Genomic DNA, 16250 nt, shown 5'->3' with positions numbered 1-16250 from the left:
AAAAAAGAAAGAAAGAAAGAAAGAAAGAAAGAAAGAAAGAAAGAAAGAAAGAAAGAAAGAAAGAAAGAAAGAAAGAAAGAAAGAAAGAAAGAAAGAAAATTTATTTTATAAAAGTAATAAGATTATAAAAAAACATTTTTAATAATATACAAAAAAATATTATAATTTATGTTATAAAAAAAAAATAAATTTTTTTTTTTAAATTATTGTAACTATTTATAAATCTATGTATGAACTATAATTATAAAAATTTATATATTTCTCTTTTTTTTTTTTTTATGTATTATAGTAATTAGAGATTTGTTAATTTAAAAATATAAGAAAAAAAAAAAAAAAAATTATCAGAAAATTAAAAAAAAAAAATAATATATATATCATATAGAATTTTTTTTTCCTAATATAGACAACCATATAATTAACACAAATTAGTTTTATTTTTTCATTCAATATTATTTCAAGATAATCGATAACACATAAAAAAAAAAATATATTTTATATAAAACGGTGGTCTTAATTATCTTATGGGAATTTACAAATCAATCTAAAACCTTACTCTAATAAGTACAAAAACAAACGATTTTAAAAGAAAAAAGAGAACTTAAATTTTGACTTATTTTCATATTCTAGTAAGAATAAACTTAATTATCTGAATCACTTGTATTTTTTATTAAGAAGTGCTTAAAAAAAAAAAAAAAAAATTTAATAATTTTTAAATAAATATTAGATGCCTTAAGAAATTTTATATAAAATTATTATTGCTATTAATATAATTATTTTATTTTATTTTTTACATTTATATAAGGATCATCTTTTGATCTAATCCATTTATCATATTTTTTCTCAGCTCTTTTTAAAATAGCTTCTTTTACCTTTTCAGGAAATTTTACAATATCACCTAAAAATACCAAAAAAATAAAAATAACATGAATCTGAATGTAAATAAAAATATATTTATTTTTTTGAAGTTTATGTCTATATATAAATCTTTGGAAATTAAAAAAAAAGATAAATTTACCAGATGGTGTGGTATATTCGATATTTTCATTAAATTTAGGTAATTCATATTCACCCATCGTTGCATTCATAATTGATAAACTATTCTTATTATAGCTGCAATGAATTTTTTTTATATTAAAATATGAAGGTTTAAAATATTTAAACATATAAAGGGATGGAATTAAGGAAATTATATTATCATATACTTCTGGTTCTTCATAAATTATTTTCTTTTCTTTTTTTTCTTCTTTTTCATTTTTTTTAAAAGGATTAAAAAATTTTATATCTTTTTCCTCCGTTTTTTTAATTTCCTTATTTAAAACCTCTACAGAATTAAATCCATATAAACACAAATTATTCATTAATACCTATTAAATATATGAAAATTTTTATTTTAAAATAGTGAAAAAAAAATATATTCATGATTAATATTATTTTATACTTAAATTTTTTTTAATATTTTATTTTTTTTGTTATATATGTTACTTTACATATATATATACATACACATAAACTTATTTTATTTTTTAATATTAATAAATGAATAAATTTAAAATTTTTTTTATGTGTACCAAAATTTCATCCAAATCACAGCATATATCAATAGGTTCAATGCTTTCCCATAAATCATGATATACAGGTGTAGGATTAGCTATAAATATTTTTTTTTTTTTAGAGTTGCTTTTATCAGTTATATTATTTTTCTCATCTATTTCATTTTTCCTTTCACTTTTACTATTTAGCATATTTGTTTTAAGTTTAAATTTATTAAATATACTGTTATTACCTGTTGTATTGAGTATATTTTCTTTTTTCTCTATAATAGAGAATTGTCCCCATATGTATAATGAATATTTACTATCAGTTATTTTAGTTATTATGCAAACAAAATTATCTGAGCAAACGATTTTTTTTACATTGATATTAGGAGAAATTTTAGTTAATGGATAAATAGATATTTCATCTAGATTTATCAATTTTTTTTTATTTAATCCTAATATACACTTATAATTGTTTCCCCATATATAAAGGGAATTTTTATTTGTTCTCAAAGAAATATTAAAGCTGTCCTTACATGTTATATTAATACAACCAGAAACTAAAAATGTAGGTTCATAAATATTATTATTAAAATATTTTAAATTAATAAAAAAGAAATTTCCACTAATATATAAATCATTGGTGCTAGAAACATATCCACTATGATATGAAGCACAATCCACATAGTTAATAAGGATTTTATTTTTTAAAAAATATTTAATAATTGTAGGATATCTAATTATAGCTTTTTCATATATCTGACCGCATTGTCCAAACAGGTTGCTACCCCATGAATACACATTCCCATTCTCAGAAAGAGCTAATGTATGCTCGGAACCACAGCTGATATAATTAATTTTATTAGTTTCATTTATTATTTTTGTAAATTGGATTACTTTTTCTTTTTCTCCATTTTTACTTTTCCTTTCTATTATTTTATAATCATTTAAGCCATGTAGAGATTCTGAATAATTTTCAGATATATATTTTTTAGAAATGTATTTCCATTTATACTGAAATATTAAATGCTGCAAAATTTTTTGATTTTTGTCATAAAATTTTTTTTCATTTTTTGCATTTTTTTTATCTAATTTATAATCAAAAGGATTATTATCATTTCTACAATTATAATTTATGCTGTTATTTGAAGTATTTTTATTACAATTGCTACTAATACTACTACTACAGCTATTATTATTTTTATTATTGTTATCTGTAATATCAGGTTTTTTTTTTGTTTTCGTTTCTGTTTGATATTTTTTTTTTGAATTTTTATTATTTTTCTTAATTTCTTCATATAAGTTTTTCTTATTTTTCATATTTTCTTCATTAGCTGTAATAGTTCCTATATCTTTTTTATTTATATCTCTGCCAGAACTCTTTGGAAAATTATTCAAGTTAAGAAAAGAATTATTTTCAAATAAATTATAATAACCGAGCTGACCGTTATCATTTGATCCAACACTGTAAACAAATTTAGAATAATAATGTTTTTTATTTTTATCTACATTATATGTATATTCTTCACTACTCATTTTTTGATTAATTAAAAGAATTGTATGTGTTTTCCCAACAAAAATTTGTATTGATTCAAAAACAGGAATGCTAAATAAAATTTTCATTTTATTATTGGTATAATTTTGAAACATATGTTTCATATAAATTATTTTAAGGATTGAGTTTATTTTGTAAGCCCATGGAAGCGTGTAGTAATAAGATATATTTTTATATAATTTTAAATTAAACACAATATTAAACAAGTGATTTTTTTTTTGTAATTTTTTAAAATAAAAAAAATAGCACTGCTTTAGCAAAATATTATATCTTAACAATTTTAATGCCTTTTGCTCTTTTAAAATATAATAATAATAATTTGGAAAATTATTTTTTTGTAGAAAATAATATTTTTTTTTTTCAAAAGCATTGCTATATATATTTATATGAAAAATAGAAAAAGCCTTTTTTAATTTAAAGAAATTCTTCCACCAAATTTGAATTTTATATATACTTCTTTTAATTTTGTTATATCTAATAGTTTCTATACTAGTAAGAATATATGCTTGAGTAAAATATATAGCATTTATTAAAATATTATATTGTTTTTCAACAACATAACATTTATATTTACTCTGAATTTTAACCACTGCTTCTGGTATTTTAAATTGTTTTTTAATTATACTTCTATTATAAATATTTTTTAGTAAATAATGATAATTCATTTTTGAAACTACATTGGAATACATCATATATTTTCTTTTTATAGATAAAAAACATATTTTCAAAAACAACTTTTTTTGAAAATTTACTAAACACATATATTTTTTAAAATAAGACTGAATTAAAGTAGCACACCTGTTAGGAATAATTACCTCATTTATATTCTTTACCATTTTAAATTGTGTTATATAAGTTTTAATAACTGCATTAATATTTTCAATAGCTTTTTTCTTTGCTAATTCTAATTTCAATGCTTTATACTTTCTCTGCTGTATTATTTTTCTAAACTGTGTTTGTATATATAAACAAGCAGCGTGTCTAATTAATTTTTTTTCTTTACTAATAAAATTCTCTCGAGATAGTTCTAGTGTTTCTTTGGTTTCTTCAAAATTTTTATTCCTAATTATAAAGCTATAAAATATCAAAAAGGATACTAATAAATTTTTTTGCTTTTCTAGTTTCTCATAATTACGAAAAAAAAGAAACTTTCTCATATAATTTTGTATTATCATAATTTTATGTCTATATAATATTTTAAATTTTTTATATTTATAAGATATATAACTATTTTCTATTCTTCGAACATATGGTACTACTGATTTTAAATATTCATTTTTTAAATTTTCTAAAATAAAATATACATATTTTCTTATAAATATATATTTCTGAAAATAAAATATATTTTCAGATATATTAAAGTTATATAAAATTATTTTACATAAATCCTCTAATTCATGAATAGATAAATTATTTAAATAATTAAAGTTTTTTTCATTGTTACCCATTCCTATATTCTTTGGTAAAATTTTATTTTTTTCATAAATGTATTCATGATTATTTAATGTTCTTTTTGAAACATCATAATTGGTATGGTAGTATTCATTTTCTTTATTATAATTCTTCTTATGCTTTGTTTCATAATAATTTAAAAGTTTTATTAAATCTTCATCTTTGCTGAAATGAATACACAACAATAAATATTTTTTAATAAAAGATAAACAAGTTAAATTATAATATAAATACTTCAATTGATAATTAAAAATATTATTTAGATTTAATTTATTTATTAAAGAAGTAATATGATGTTTATTTATTTTTTTGTTAAATTCACAAAAATTCATTATGTTTTCCACAGTATTAGAATCCATATTTGAAAATTTTTTTTTATGAAGTTTCATATTATTGGATAATAATCTATTTAAGGATAAAGAAAAATTATTTTTGAAAATATTACTACGCAAACTTGAAAATCCCTCATTATCTAATGTAAGTATTTCGTTGTGTTTAATATATTTAGAAATATATTTAGGAAGAAAAAAATCTTTGTTTGATTTTTCTTTTTCATTAAAGACAAGAACATAAAATTTTTCATAAGTACTTGTTACCGTATTAATAAAAAAACAAATTTCATCATATAAGTAATTGCTTTTAAATCCTTTTAATGGAACAGTATCTTTAAAAAATATATTTTTTAAAAATTTCATATGGCTATTTTCAATAATTTGAATAATATCATTCATTGTATATATATATTTAACATTATCTAAAAGCATATTATCACATCTATATATTGTTTTTTTATCATTATAATGTACTATACAGAATTGTTTTTTTTTTTTGTATATGTTTGATCTAAATTTATCTTTTTTATTTTTTTTTATATCTTCTATTAATTCATTTAACTTTTTCTCTATATAAGATTCATTATAATGTTCCATAACTTTCTGTTCTAAATCACTACCTTTATTTTTTCTTATATATATTTCGTTATAATTATGTGTTAATTCTTTTATTGCAAGAAAAAAAATGTACATAATCTTATAATATTCAGTTTTTATGAATAAACTTTGACTTTTTTTTGATTCATTATAAGAACACTGATAATCTATAACACTTAAATATTTATATGTAAAATTTTCTAATAAATTTAATATTTTATTTTTACCAAAATAAACTTTATCGAATTGAAAATCAAATGAATTTTTTGTATCACCTTTATAAATATAATCATTAATATTTCTATATTTTTCTATACTTTTAGATATCGCATATTCACAATTAACTTGTTTTTCGTCTAATTCATTTAATGTATGCATAATAAAACTGTCGATATTAAACAAAGACATTTTCACATAACAAGAATGTAATACTTCATCATATATATTATTAATAAGTTCATTTAAATTATTTTTTTTATGATCTTTATTGCTTTTTACTAAATTTTCTATCAAACCACTGTTACAATAAATAGACAAGGAATGTTTAATATTTACATTTCTACTAGTATTCTTTAGAAATTCATTTACTTGCTTTATTATTTTTATTTTTAATCTAAAAAAAATATTTGTACACAAATTTTTTAATTTTATTGTATTATTTAAAACATTAACAAAAAGGTTTAAATCAATATCCAATAAAAAAGATATATATTCTTCCAGTATATGGCCAGCAAATACTATAAAATAATTCGATTCTTTTTTTTTTTTATTACATAAGCTTTTATTTGCATCAGATGTAATATTACTACTTAATTCTTTATTGTTTTCATTACCTTCTCTTATATTATATTTTTTAATACTTGACTTGTTATTTTCCAATTGCCTGCTACTCGAATTTTCATAACTATCTTTGTTTCCACTATCATTTCCACTTCTCTTTTTCATATATTTTTTTTTTACAACATTATTAATTACATTAATTTCATCTACCTCCGAAAACGAGCTTAAACTACTACTTAAATAATTATCAATATTAAAACTTAATAAATTATCATAATTACTTTCACGTGATTGCTCACTTTTTTTTCTAAGCAAAAAGGAAGAATTATTGGAACCATTATGTACAAAATTATCTATATCACTTTTCTTTTCTTTCATTTCCCATTTTCTTAATTTCATAAAATCTTCAATTTTAATTAATTGTATTTTTAAACGATTTAATGTTTCTTGCTTGTTTATTTTTAAACATTTTCTAATATTGATATATACATTTATAAAAATAATTGCAAAAATTATTTTGTTAATAGAACTAACATCATTCTCTGTAAAACCTATTTCTAAAAAATTAGAAAATATTCTTTCAATGTCAGACATCTTAAAATTGATATGGGGAGATTCAATATAATTTATATATATTTTTTTTATATCTAAAGGATGTAGTTTTAATACTTTTAAATTTTTATTAGAACTGTCTATCAATATACTTTCAAGGAGAAAAAAAAAAATAAATGGAATATCAACAAAATTATCTTTAATAGAATGATTATCATTATATCCATTTATTTTGTTTAATTCAGGTCTGTTATTTGCAATATCTTCATAATTAGAAGTTTTATTTGTTTTATAATAATCTTTAATGCTTCTATATCCTAAATTATCTGTTAATATATTAAAATGATTGAAATTTTCTATATTACTTTTTATGCTTTCATCAAAACTTTTTTCTTCATTTTCAATATTTACACGGATTAACTGTTTATAAAAATCAGTCATTTTTGTACAAATATTTGTTACGTTATTTTGATCATATACAAAAAAAGGAGCTATATTAAAATATAATATTTTGTTTTCATTACAATAATGTATTATAAAATTATAACACTCATAATTAAAAAATAAATTAAGGATACTCATAACTTTTTTATACATAAGGTATAATTCAGAATTCTCCATTTTTATTATATGTTTGAAAATATATTTATTTATTATACTTTGATTACTGTATTTCTCACCGTATATAAATAATAATTTATTTTCAAAATTAGAATAATTACATGTAGTCTGATTTGCTATATATATATTATTAAAATCAGTAGAGTTATCTAATTTCTTTGAATTGCTATTAATATTAAACAATAAGTTAAAATTTATACGAATTTTACTTAAAATGTCTTTATTCATTTCTATTATTTCATTGTTGTTATTAATAATTAAATCTTTTTTAATTTCAATCAAGTTTTTTTTCTTTTTTCTTTTAATTTCTTTGAAACTTCGTAAACTCTTTTTTTTTAGTTCTGATTTTCTATTTATATAATTAACTACTTTTTTTATTTCTTCTGAACTCTCAGATTCTTCTCTATCTGAAATAAAATCAAATGCATCTTCTCCTAAATTTTTTTTTAAAGCATTTTTTATAAAAGAATTAAATATATAATTATTTTTATTTTTTGCTTTAAATAATAATTTATAAAAAGCTTTTACATGCTCTAACGGATTTATAATAATTATAATATTATTAAATATGCTTACATATATATTTTCATTATATCTTTTAATAATTATATCAGAAATATCCGATCCATCTTTATATATGTAATAAATATCATGTATACTGCTTAAGTTTTCACTAAAAATAAAAAATAAAATAAAAAATTAAAATATTTATAAAGATAAGAAAGAAGAAGTAACAAACATAAAAAAATAGATAAAACAAAATGATAGTATAATAAAAGCTTTAATAAAGATATATTGATATATTAAAAAAAATGAAACAAAAAGTCCTAATATATTATAATATATATAAATGCATATTATTTAACATTACCCATTATCATTAAATGATAAAGGATTAAAAATCTCACATTTTTTTTTCAAAAAGTAATCATATTTATTACTTAAAATCAATTCATTATTTTTGATAGTAAACTTTTTTCCTTTTTTTTTCTTTTTAAACAAGTAATCACCATTAAAATTTAAATCCTTTAAAGTACATAACTTATTTTTTTCTTTTGATATGAAATAAACTTCTTCATTTGTTCTATTTATATTGAAACAATTGACGATGGTATTAGAATTATTATTGTAGTCATTCTCTATTCCTCTTATTTCGTTGTCTAAATTTAAGAAATTAATTTTTCTATTATCCTTTGATATATTTCTCATATTTATTAAGTCATTTGTATATATAAATACTCATTGGTATTTAGATAAAGAATTTTAACTAAATAAAATATACTGAAATAGAAACTCAAAAAAAAACCAAAAAAAAAAAATGGAATTACACATTTAAAAACATAGTAGTAATTCTTAGAAAAGAAAAGAAAAGAAAAGAAATTTAAAAATATATTATTAGATCTTCGGATTTAATAAGTACACATATGTACTTATATATATATATGTATGTATAATACAATAAATAATAGTAAAATTAAAATACACATTTAATAGAAAAATACAAAAAAAATAAAATAAAAATAGTATTAAGTTTAAAATTATTGCTAAAAAAAAAAAAAACTAAAAATCAATATAAAATTTTAAATATTTTTTTACTAAAAAGATATTAAAAAAAAAAAAGATAAATAAAAAAGAGTAATATCAACTACGTGGAAATTTATTTTATATTAACAGAACGATACAAAAAAAAAAAAAAATATACGCATACATTTATATATATTTTATACGAAATATATTTATAAAATTATATATATACTAAATATACATTATCTTTTTATTTCTTTCATTAAAATTTGACAAAAAAAAAAAAAAAAAAAGTATATTAAAAATGAAAAAAAATAATAAAAAAAATGAAAAAAAAATTAAAAAAAAAAAATGGAAAGTAATAAAAAAATTAATAGAATTCTAAAAAAGAATAAAACAAAAAAAAGAGATAAACTAGATGATGAATTTTTTGAAATTATTATTTATAATATATTATCTCTGATAATTGTTAACATTGAATTAAATAATAGGTATGCTAACAATAAAATCATTAATTCAATTATTTTAAAAAATATTGATTTTATCTCAAACAATATTTTTATATTGTCTTTTGAAAACATTCAAAAATTATTATTTATAATTGATTTAATATTAAACAATGAAGGTGTATATTATAAATTTAAGAAAAATGGAGATAACAATTTAAATAGCAATAAATTAAAAAGATGTAACCAAAAAAAGAAAGATGCAGAAAAAAAAACAAATGAGTCATTTGTTAATTTTGTTGACATACACAGTTTAAATAACTATATTAACGATATTTTCATATACATAGAAGATAAAAATATATATTTAAGTATATTCCATTTGAGTTATATATTTAAAAATAATGAAGATTATCAAAAGTATTTTTTGAAGAGATATATAAATTATACTTTTAAAAAATTCTTTACTGATATTATAAAAGTATATAGCAAAACTAATAAAAATATTAATTTATTAATAAGAAAAAAAAAATATTTATATTTATATGAATCAGTAATACAGTATCATAAACAAAATTTTAATTTATTAGATAAGGACGATAAAGATGAGTTATCAACTTTAAGTGATTGCATGAGTTCTTCATCTATAAGTGATGGTAATTCAAATATAAGATATATGAAATTAAGTAACAATGATATAAAATATATAAAAGGAAATAAAGATGAAAATAGTGTATCATTTAAAAATAAAGATAAAAGAAAAAAGGAAATTGCCAAAAATAATGAAGAATATATTGAGTATAATATTGTTACTAAAGAAAAAATTAGAAAATTATATATGTATAAGAAAAAGAAATTACGTTTGATAATAAATAATAATTTCATTAATAAGCATTCTTACATACCTATTAATTTATTTCCGAATAATGATTTAAATATAGCTAATATAAAATTCCAAGCTTTATCAGCTAATATAATAATAAAAATACACCTATTATTTCTTTATACAAACATTATATTATTTTTTAATTTATTTAATTCTTCTTTATATCAGTGGGTGTATAAATTCATATCATTTCTTTTAAACGTTCTAAACAATTTTAATGTTAATTCGTATTTTTATTTAGATAACTCATCTATTTTATCCCATTTTAATAATGAAAATTCTTATATATTAAATAAACACACTTTGGAAAACAAGTTCATAACAAAAATAAATAATTTAGATAATAAAAGAACCTATATTTTAAAAAGTTTTTTAGAAAAAAACTCAAAAGAAAATAATAAAACAAATATTAATTTTCCATGTTATAACTGCGGTTCAATTGAAGTTTACGAAAAAAGCAAAAAAAAAAATTCGAAAAAATTATATTTTCATCAATTTATTAATATTAAAATATTGAAATATTATTCTATTTTATCATTATTAGAAATTGAAAATTTTTATAAAGGTTATACATACATATGTGGATATATTTTCTTTTTCTTTTTTATTATTATATTAGTAATTTTAATTTATTTTATATATATATATATATATATAATATTAACAGTAATAATATTCTTAAAATACTAATTTTTTATAGGTATTTTGTCATCTTTATTAGGGGATATATACAATAAAACCATTTCTAATATTTGCAAATTTCAACGAAAAGAAAATTATTATGAAATCCATTTAATAAATACAAATAATGAACATTTTAAAAACAATAACTTAGATTTATTTATTTTAATTGAAGAAATGAAAAAAATTAGATTACATAATAACAATGATGATATAGTCATCAAATCATTAGAGTATCTTTATTTTTTTATTTTATTTAATTACATAAATATTTTGATAGAATATCATATTATTGATAATTTACATATAAAATATGATAAAAATTTATCAATTTCAGATGATATATATAACAATAAAAATATTTCATATATATATCATGGCCAAAGTAATTTAAATATAGCAGAAGAAAAAAACAACTTTAAAAGTATAAATAAAATAAAAAAAATAGAAAATAAAATAAATAATTTTATAAATGAAAATTATATAAGATTAGAATTACAAGAATTTAGAAAAAGTAAGTATATATTAGAAGGAATAAGAAATTATTATTTTTACGGTAGTTTAATCACACTACCCTTTTATATAAATCTAAATACATTAGAATATTTTTTTCAAATTTATAATACAACAAATACAATTCAAGATAATTCTAAAAATAATGTAAATAATGATAACTATACTAATAGAAGAAAAGAGGAGTGCTTATTTAAAATATTCATAAATTGTAAAAATTTAATAAGAGATAAATTAAGAAACATTTTAAATAATAATATTGACTTAATTTTTCATTTTGGTTCTTATTTAATATATTTTTTAAGTGATTTTGTTATTTTATTAAAAAAATATAATTATTTTTTTTATTCTAATAGTTATCATTTTTTATTATGTTTAAAATATATGTATATATTATATGGAAATCTAGATAAAGAAGTAATTAATGAAATGTATGAGAAAGTATTACTGGTTATTAAAAACAACCATTATACAAATGTTAGTAAAATATATATAATATATATATTTTCTTTTTTTTTAGAGAAAAAATATATTGTAAATTTATGTGCAAAGGATATAAAAGAATTTTTTCCTAATTTTTTAGATTGTAAAGATTTAGCTATTATTAAGTATTACTTTATTTTAAAATTAATAAAAAATAAAAATATAACGATAAGTTTATTAGATATATACAAAAATTTGTATACACATTATCATTACGAAATAACAGAATATTCATCAAAGAATGTTTCTATTATAAATATTCTTAATAATGCTTCTACTGATTTATTAAATAAAGAAAAAATAAACAATTATTATAATATAGAAAAGAAAAATAGCAATTCTAAAAAATATGTCTATTTAGAAATTAAATCATCTAAAAAAGATATAGAAGATTTTTATAAATCTGATAATCATAAGAAATGTAAAAAAATATATTTTAAGAATCGTAAAAATAATTATATTATTGAGCTTAATAATATTTTAGGATATATGCATGAAAATAATAGAGAAAAAAAAAGAACATACAAATATAACAAGCGTACTATTTATTCATCAATTTTATTTGACAATGAAGAAAAAAAAAATAACATAGATAAAAGAAATTTAAAGTATTTCATAAATAATTTTATTAAAAAGAAGAGAAAATATACAAGTAAGAACAAATTATATTTTTATGATATAAATGGAAATAATAGTTTCTTAAATCTAAACGAAAATTCATTTAATTTCCTAGTGGAGGAGGATTACGTAAATAAAGATGATATTATCTTTTCATTTTCTACAAAAGATAAGATTCACATAAATAATAAAAATTTTTTAATGTTTTCTTATCACTTATTGAAATTTTGTAAATGCTATAATTTAAAAAACGAGCTGAAAATTATAGTAGTTAATGTTTTGCTATTTAACATGAATAAAATGAATATAATTTTATTTATTTTACATTATTTATATACAAATAAAGAAATTAAATTATTTAACTTTATTCAAAATGCTATATTAGAATACTTACAAAATTTAAATCCAAGGTATAAAGTAATGAATTTTTTGATTTTTTTATTTCATTTAGTCAAAATAAGATATGCTAATGTCCATTTGATTACAAAAATATTAAATAATGTTTTGAAAAAATATAAGTTTTCAATAAAAATTTATATAATTGTAATTAAAATTCTAAAAATAATATTGCAACATCACGATATTTATAATAATTATATGTTGTGTATTTTAGATAATATTAAAGATAATAAAAATGCATATTTATATAAAATTAGTATTTATTATAGTAATATAATTGAAAATAAAATATCTTTTTTAGAGTGTAATAAATTAAGAAGTGAAAAAGCATATTCTTATGATTTAACTAAAAATAGTTCTATATCAAATTCTAAAGATTATATAAAAAAAGAAATAAATGAATCAACAAATGAAAAAAAATGCAGCGAATTAAAATTTATGTATAAGAATATTAAATCAAATTATATAAAGTTAGAATTTTGTAAATTAGACAGAAAAAATATTCTAGCATTGAATGATAATGGTTGTAGTATTTTTTATATTCAAAATTATGGAATAGAGAAAAAAAATAAAAATAAAGACGATTTTTTTTTAAATAAGTATTATAATGATGATAATTTTAATTCTAAATTATTTTATAGTATATATAAGGATAAATCTTATGATATAAAAAATTATTATAATTTTATTGTTAATAATCATCATTATATATATTTTCCGTTTCTTTTACAATATATAAATAATTCACCAAAGAAAAAAAAAAAAAAAAAAAAAATTAATAATAAAAAATTGTTTTGTCTGAATATCTGCTTTGTTCATAAAATTGATTTTATTAATATGCATAATGTATATATTCCATATATAGAACTAAATAATAATGAAGATTTAGACAATGGTAATAGCAACGATGCATATGTTAATAGTTGCGGTAATAATTGTAATAAAGAAGAAAATATGACCACTATTATTAAAACTGAAAAAAATTGTACTTATAATAAGAATAAAAAGGAAACAATTGATAACCTTTATGTTAATGAAGTTGATAATTTTGAAGGTAATTACAATAGAAAAAAATCAAATTTTGAATTTTCTAGGAGCATTAGGGAAGAATTTTGTAATGTAAATACTGAAAATATAAATGAAGGATATAATGTAAATTTATATAGGAACACTAAAAGTAAGATAAAGAATAATATAAAAAGAGAAAATGGAGAAAAAAAAAAAAAATTTTTTAAAAATGAGAATAAAATAAGGATAAAAATTCAAAGTTGTGGTAAACAAGTATATAGAAATGCAAAATTATATAACGTATTTAAAAGAAATAAAATTTTTGCGTTAAAGAATAATAAATTTTATTTCGTATCATATAGCTATATATTTTATGGAACAAAAGTTAAAAATATGATGTACTCTTTAACACGAAATTCAAAAAAAAAAAATAAAACAAAAAAAAAAGAATTAAATCAATATAAAAAAATAGAAACCGATAGAATAAATAAACAAGAATATATAAAAAATAAAATAAGCAGTAATAATTTTTTATATTTAAAAAAAGACTTAATTAAAAAAGAAAACTATAAAATATTATACAAATTAAAAAAGAACTTTTTTAAAAGATTGAATTGCTATATAAAAAAAGAAAATATTAATGAGAATTTGAATTTAAAAAAAAAAAGAGAAATTTTGAATCAATATAAATTATTAATTAAAGTAGATGTAAAATTGTTAATTACAACATATTTTTATGCATATGTAGTTTATCTAAATAGAAAAAAAAAAACTTTTAAAAGCTTCTTAGGAAAATATAAAATTAATTTTAATGATTTTTTTTTACCATTTAAAGCGTCTTACAAATATTGGAAATATATTTTTGAAGATTTATGGAATAATAAAATATGCAAAATGTACGAGTCAGCTAAATACTTAAATTGTTTATCACATCATATTGTGCAAGTAATCAATGAAAAATTACACCCTTTTTTAATTAAAGAAAATCCTAATATAAAAAATAGGAATATTTATAATTCATCAAAGTATAATATGCACATAGGAAAAACCTATGACTTGAATGATAATTATTGTGCTTATTATATAAAAAGAAACAATATAAAAAAAAAATTAAAGCATGAAATATTTGATGAATTTTTTATTGATAACTACTCTCTTTATTCAAATGATTTTGATTCAAATAAATATTCTAAGAAAAACATTCATAAAGAAAGAATGTCGAAAAAAAGAAAAATATTATTTTTTAAATGTTATAAACCGAAACACTTAAAAGAATTATTTGATTTTATAATATGTGTTTATAATTATTCAAATAATTTAGATAAAGAAAATATAGTTAAAAAAGAAATAAAGGTAATAAAGAATACTAAAAAAAGGTGTGATCTGAATATATTTAATAAAGAATATTCTTCTATAAATCAGAAGACAAATTTTAAGTGTTTTATTAATCATAAGCCAATTATAACGAAAAGGAAGAAAATTAGGAAAAATATTGTACTGAAGAATCTAAATACAGAAAAATACAAATTATTTAAAAAAATTTACAGAAAAATACTTTATTTAGCATTATCTAAATATTATTATTTAATAAAAAAAGAAAGGAAAAAGAAAAAAAAAAAAATAGATAAAAATAATTGTAATAATAATAGAAATCATAACGTTATTAAGAAGTTCATAGGAATATTTTTACCTCCAAGACATCATTTATTGTTAGTTTTTTATATATACAAAAAATCAACACTTGTTCAAATACGTACAGATAATTTAAATATTCTTAATTATTTGAATCCTTTTTTTAATGAATGTAATATTTCTATATATATATATATATTATCATATTCTAATATATTTGGAAAAAAAAATTCTATATGAAATTATTAAAGTATTTATGTAGAACTATTATTTTAAAATACTTGTTTTATTTTAAATTATATAATTTATTTAAAATTTTTTAATAATTTAACCCAACAAATCCTTATGTCTTTTTCTTTTTTTTTTTTTTTTACAGATTTCTCTTGATTTAAAAATCTCTGAAGTTACCTGAATTTATGTAGTGCAACATTTATATACTTGTAATTTTTAAATAATTTTTACTTTTTTTTTTTTTTTTTTTTGTTTAATTTGACTTGTTATTTTTTTACTTTCCAATATATATTACATTTTTATGAATTTTTTTTCATTATATTGAGTTTATTTTAAATTATTTTATTTTATGATGTTTTTTTTTAAATATTAAATTAACCCTATTCTTAAATTTTTTTTCCTTGT

The 16250-nt window shown here is 17.3% G+C and overlaps 2 protein-coding genes across 2 annotated transcripts; one reads left to right on the top strand and one right to left on the bottom strand.

The window, feature by feature from the left end:
• Positions 1–638: 638 nt before the first annotated feature.
• PRELSG_1436000 (cell cycle associated protein, putative) lies at positions 639–8633 on the bottom strand (the record flags this gene model as incomplete). The annotated part of the gene is made up of 5 exons (XM_028679432.1): positions 639–677; positions 792–895; positions 1016–1364; positions 1569–8097; positions 8296–8633. The coding sequence occupies 5 exons, from the start codon at positions 8631–8633 to the stop codon at positions 639–641; spliced, it is 7359 nt and encodes a 2452-aa protein (XP_028535147.1).
• Positions 8634–9299: 666 nt separating this feature from the next.
• Positions 9300–15854, top strand: PRELSG_1435900 (conserved Plasmodium protein, unknown function; the record flags this gene model as incomplete). The annotated part of the gene is made up of 2 exons (XM_028679431.1): positions 9300–10845; positions 10981–15854. 2 exons carry the CDS (start codon positions 9300–9302, stop codon positions 15852–15854), a joined length of 6420 nt encoding a protein of 2139 aa, XP_028535146.1.
• Between the last annotated feature and the right edge of the window lie 396 nt (positions 15855–16250).

The sequence above is a fragment of the Plasmodium relictum genome, assembly GCF_900005765.1.
Source record: "Plasmodium relictum strain SGS1 genome assembly, chromosome: 14".
NCBI lineage: Eukaryota > Apicomplexa > Aconoidasida > Haemosporida > Plasmodiidae > Plasmodium > Plasmodium relictum.
This window is presented reverse-complemented; position numbering and strand designations above follow the sequence as displayed.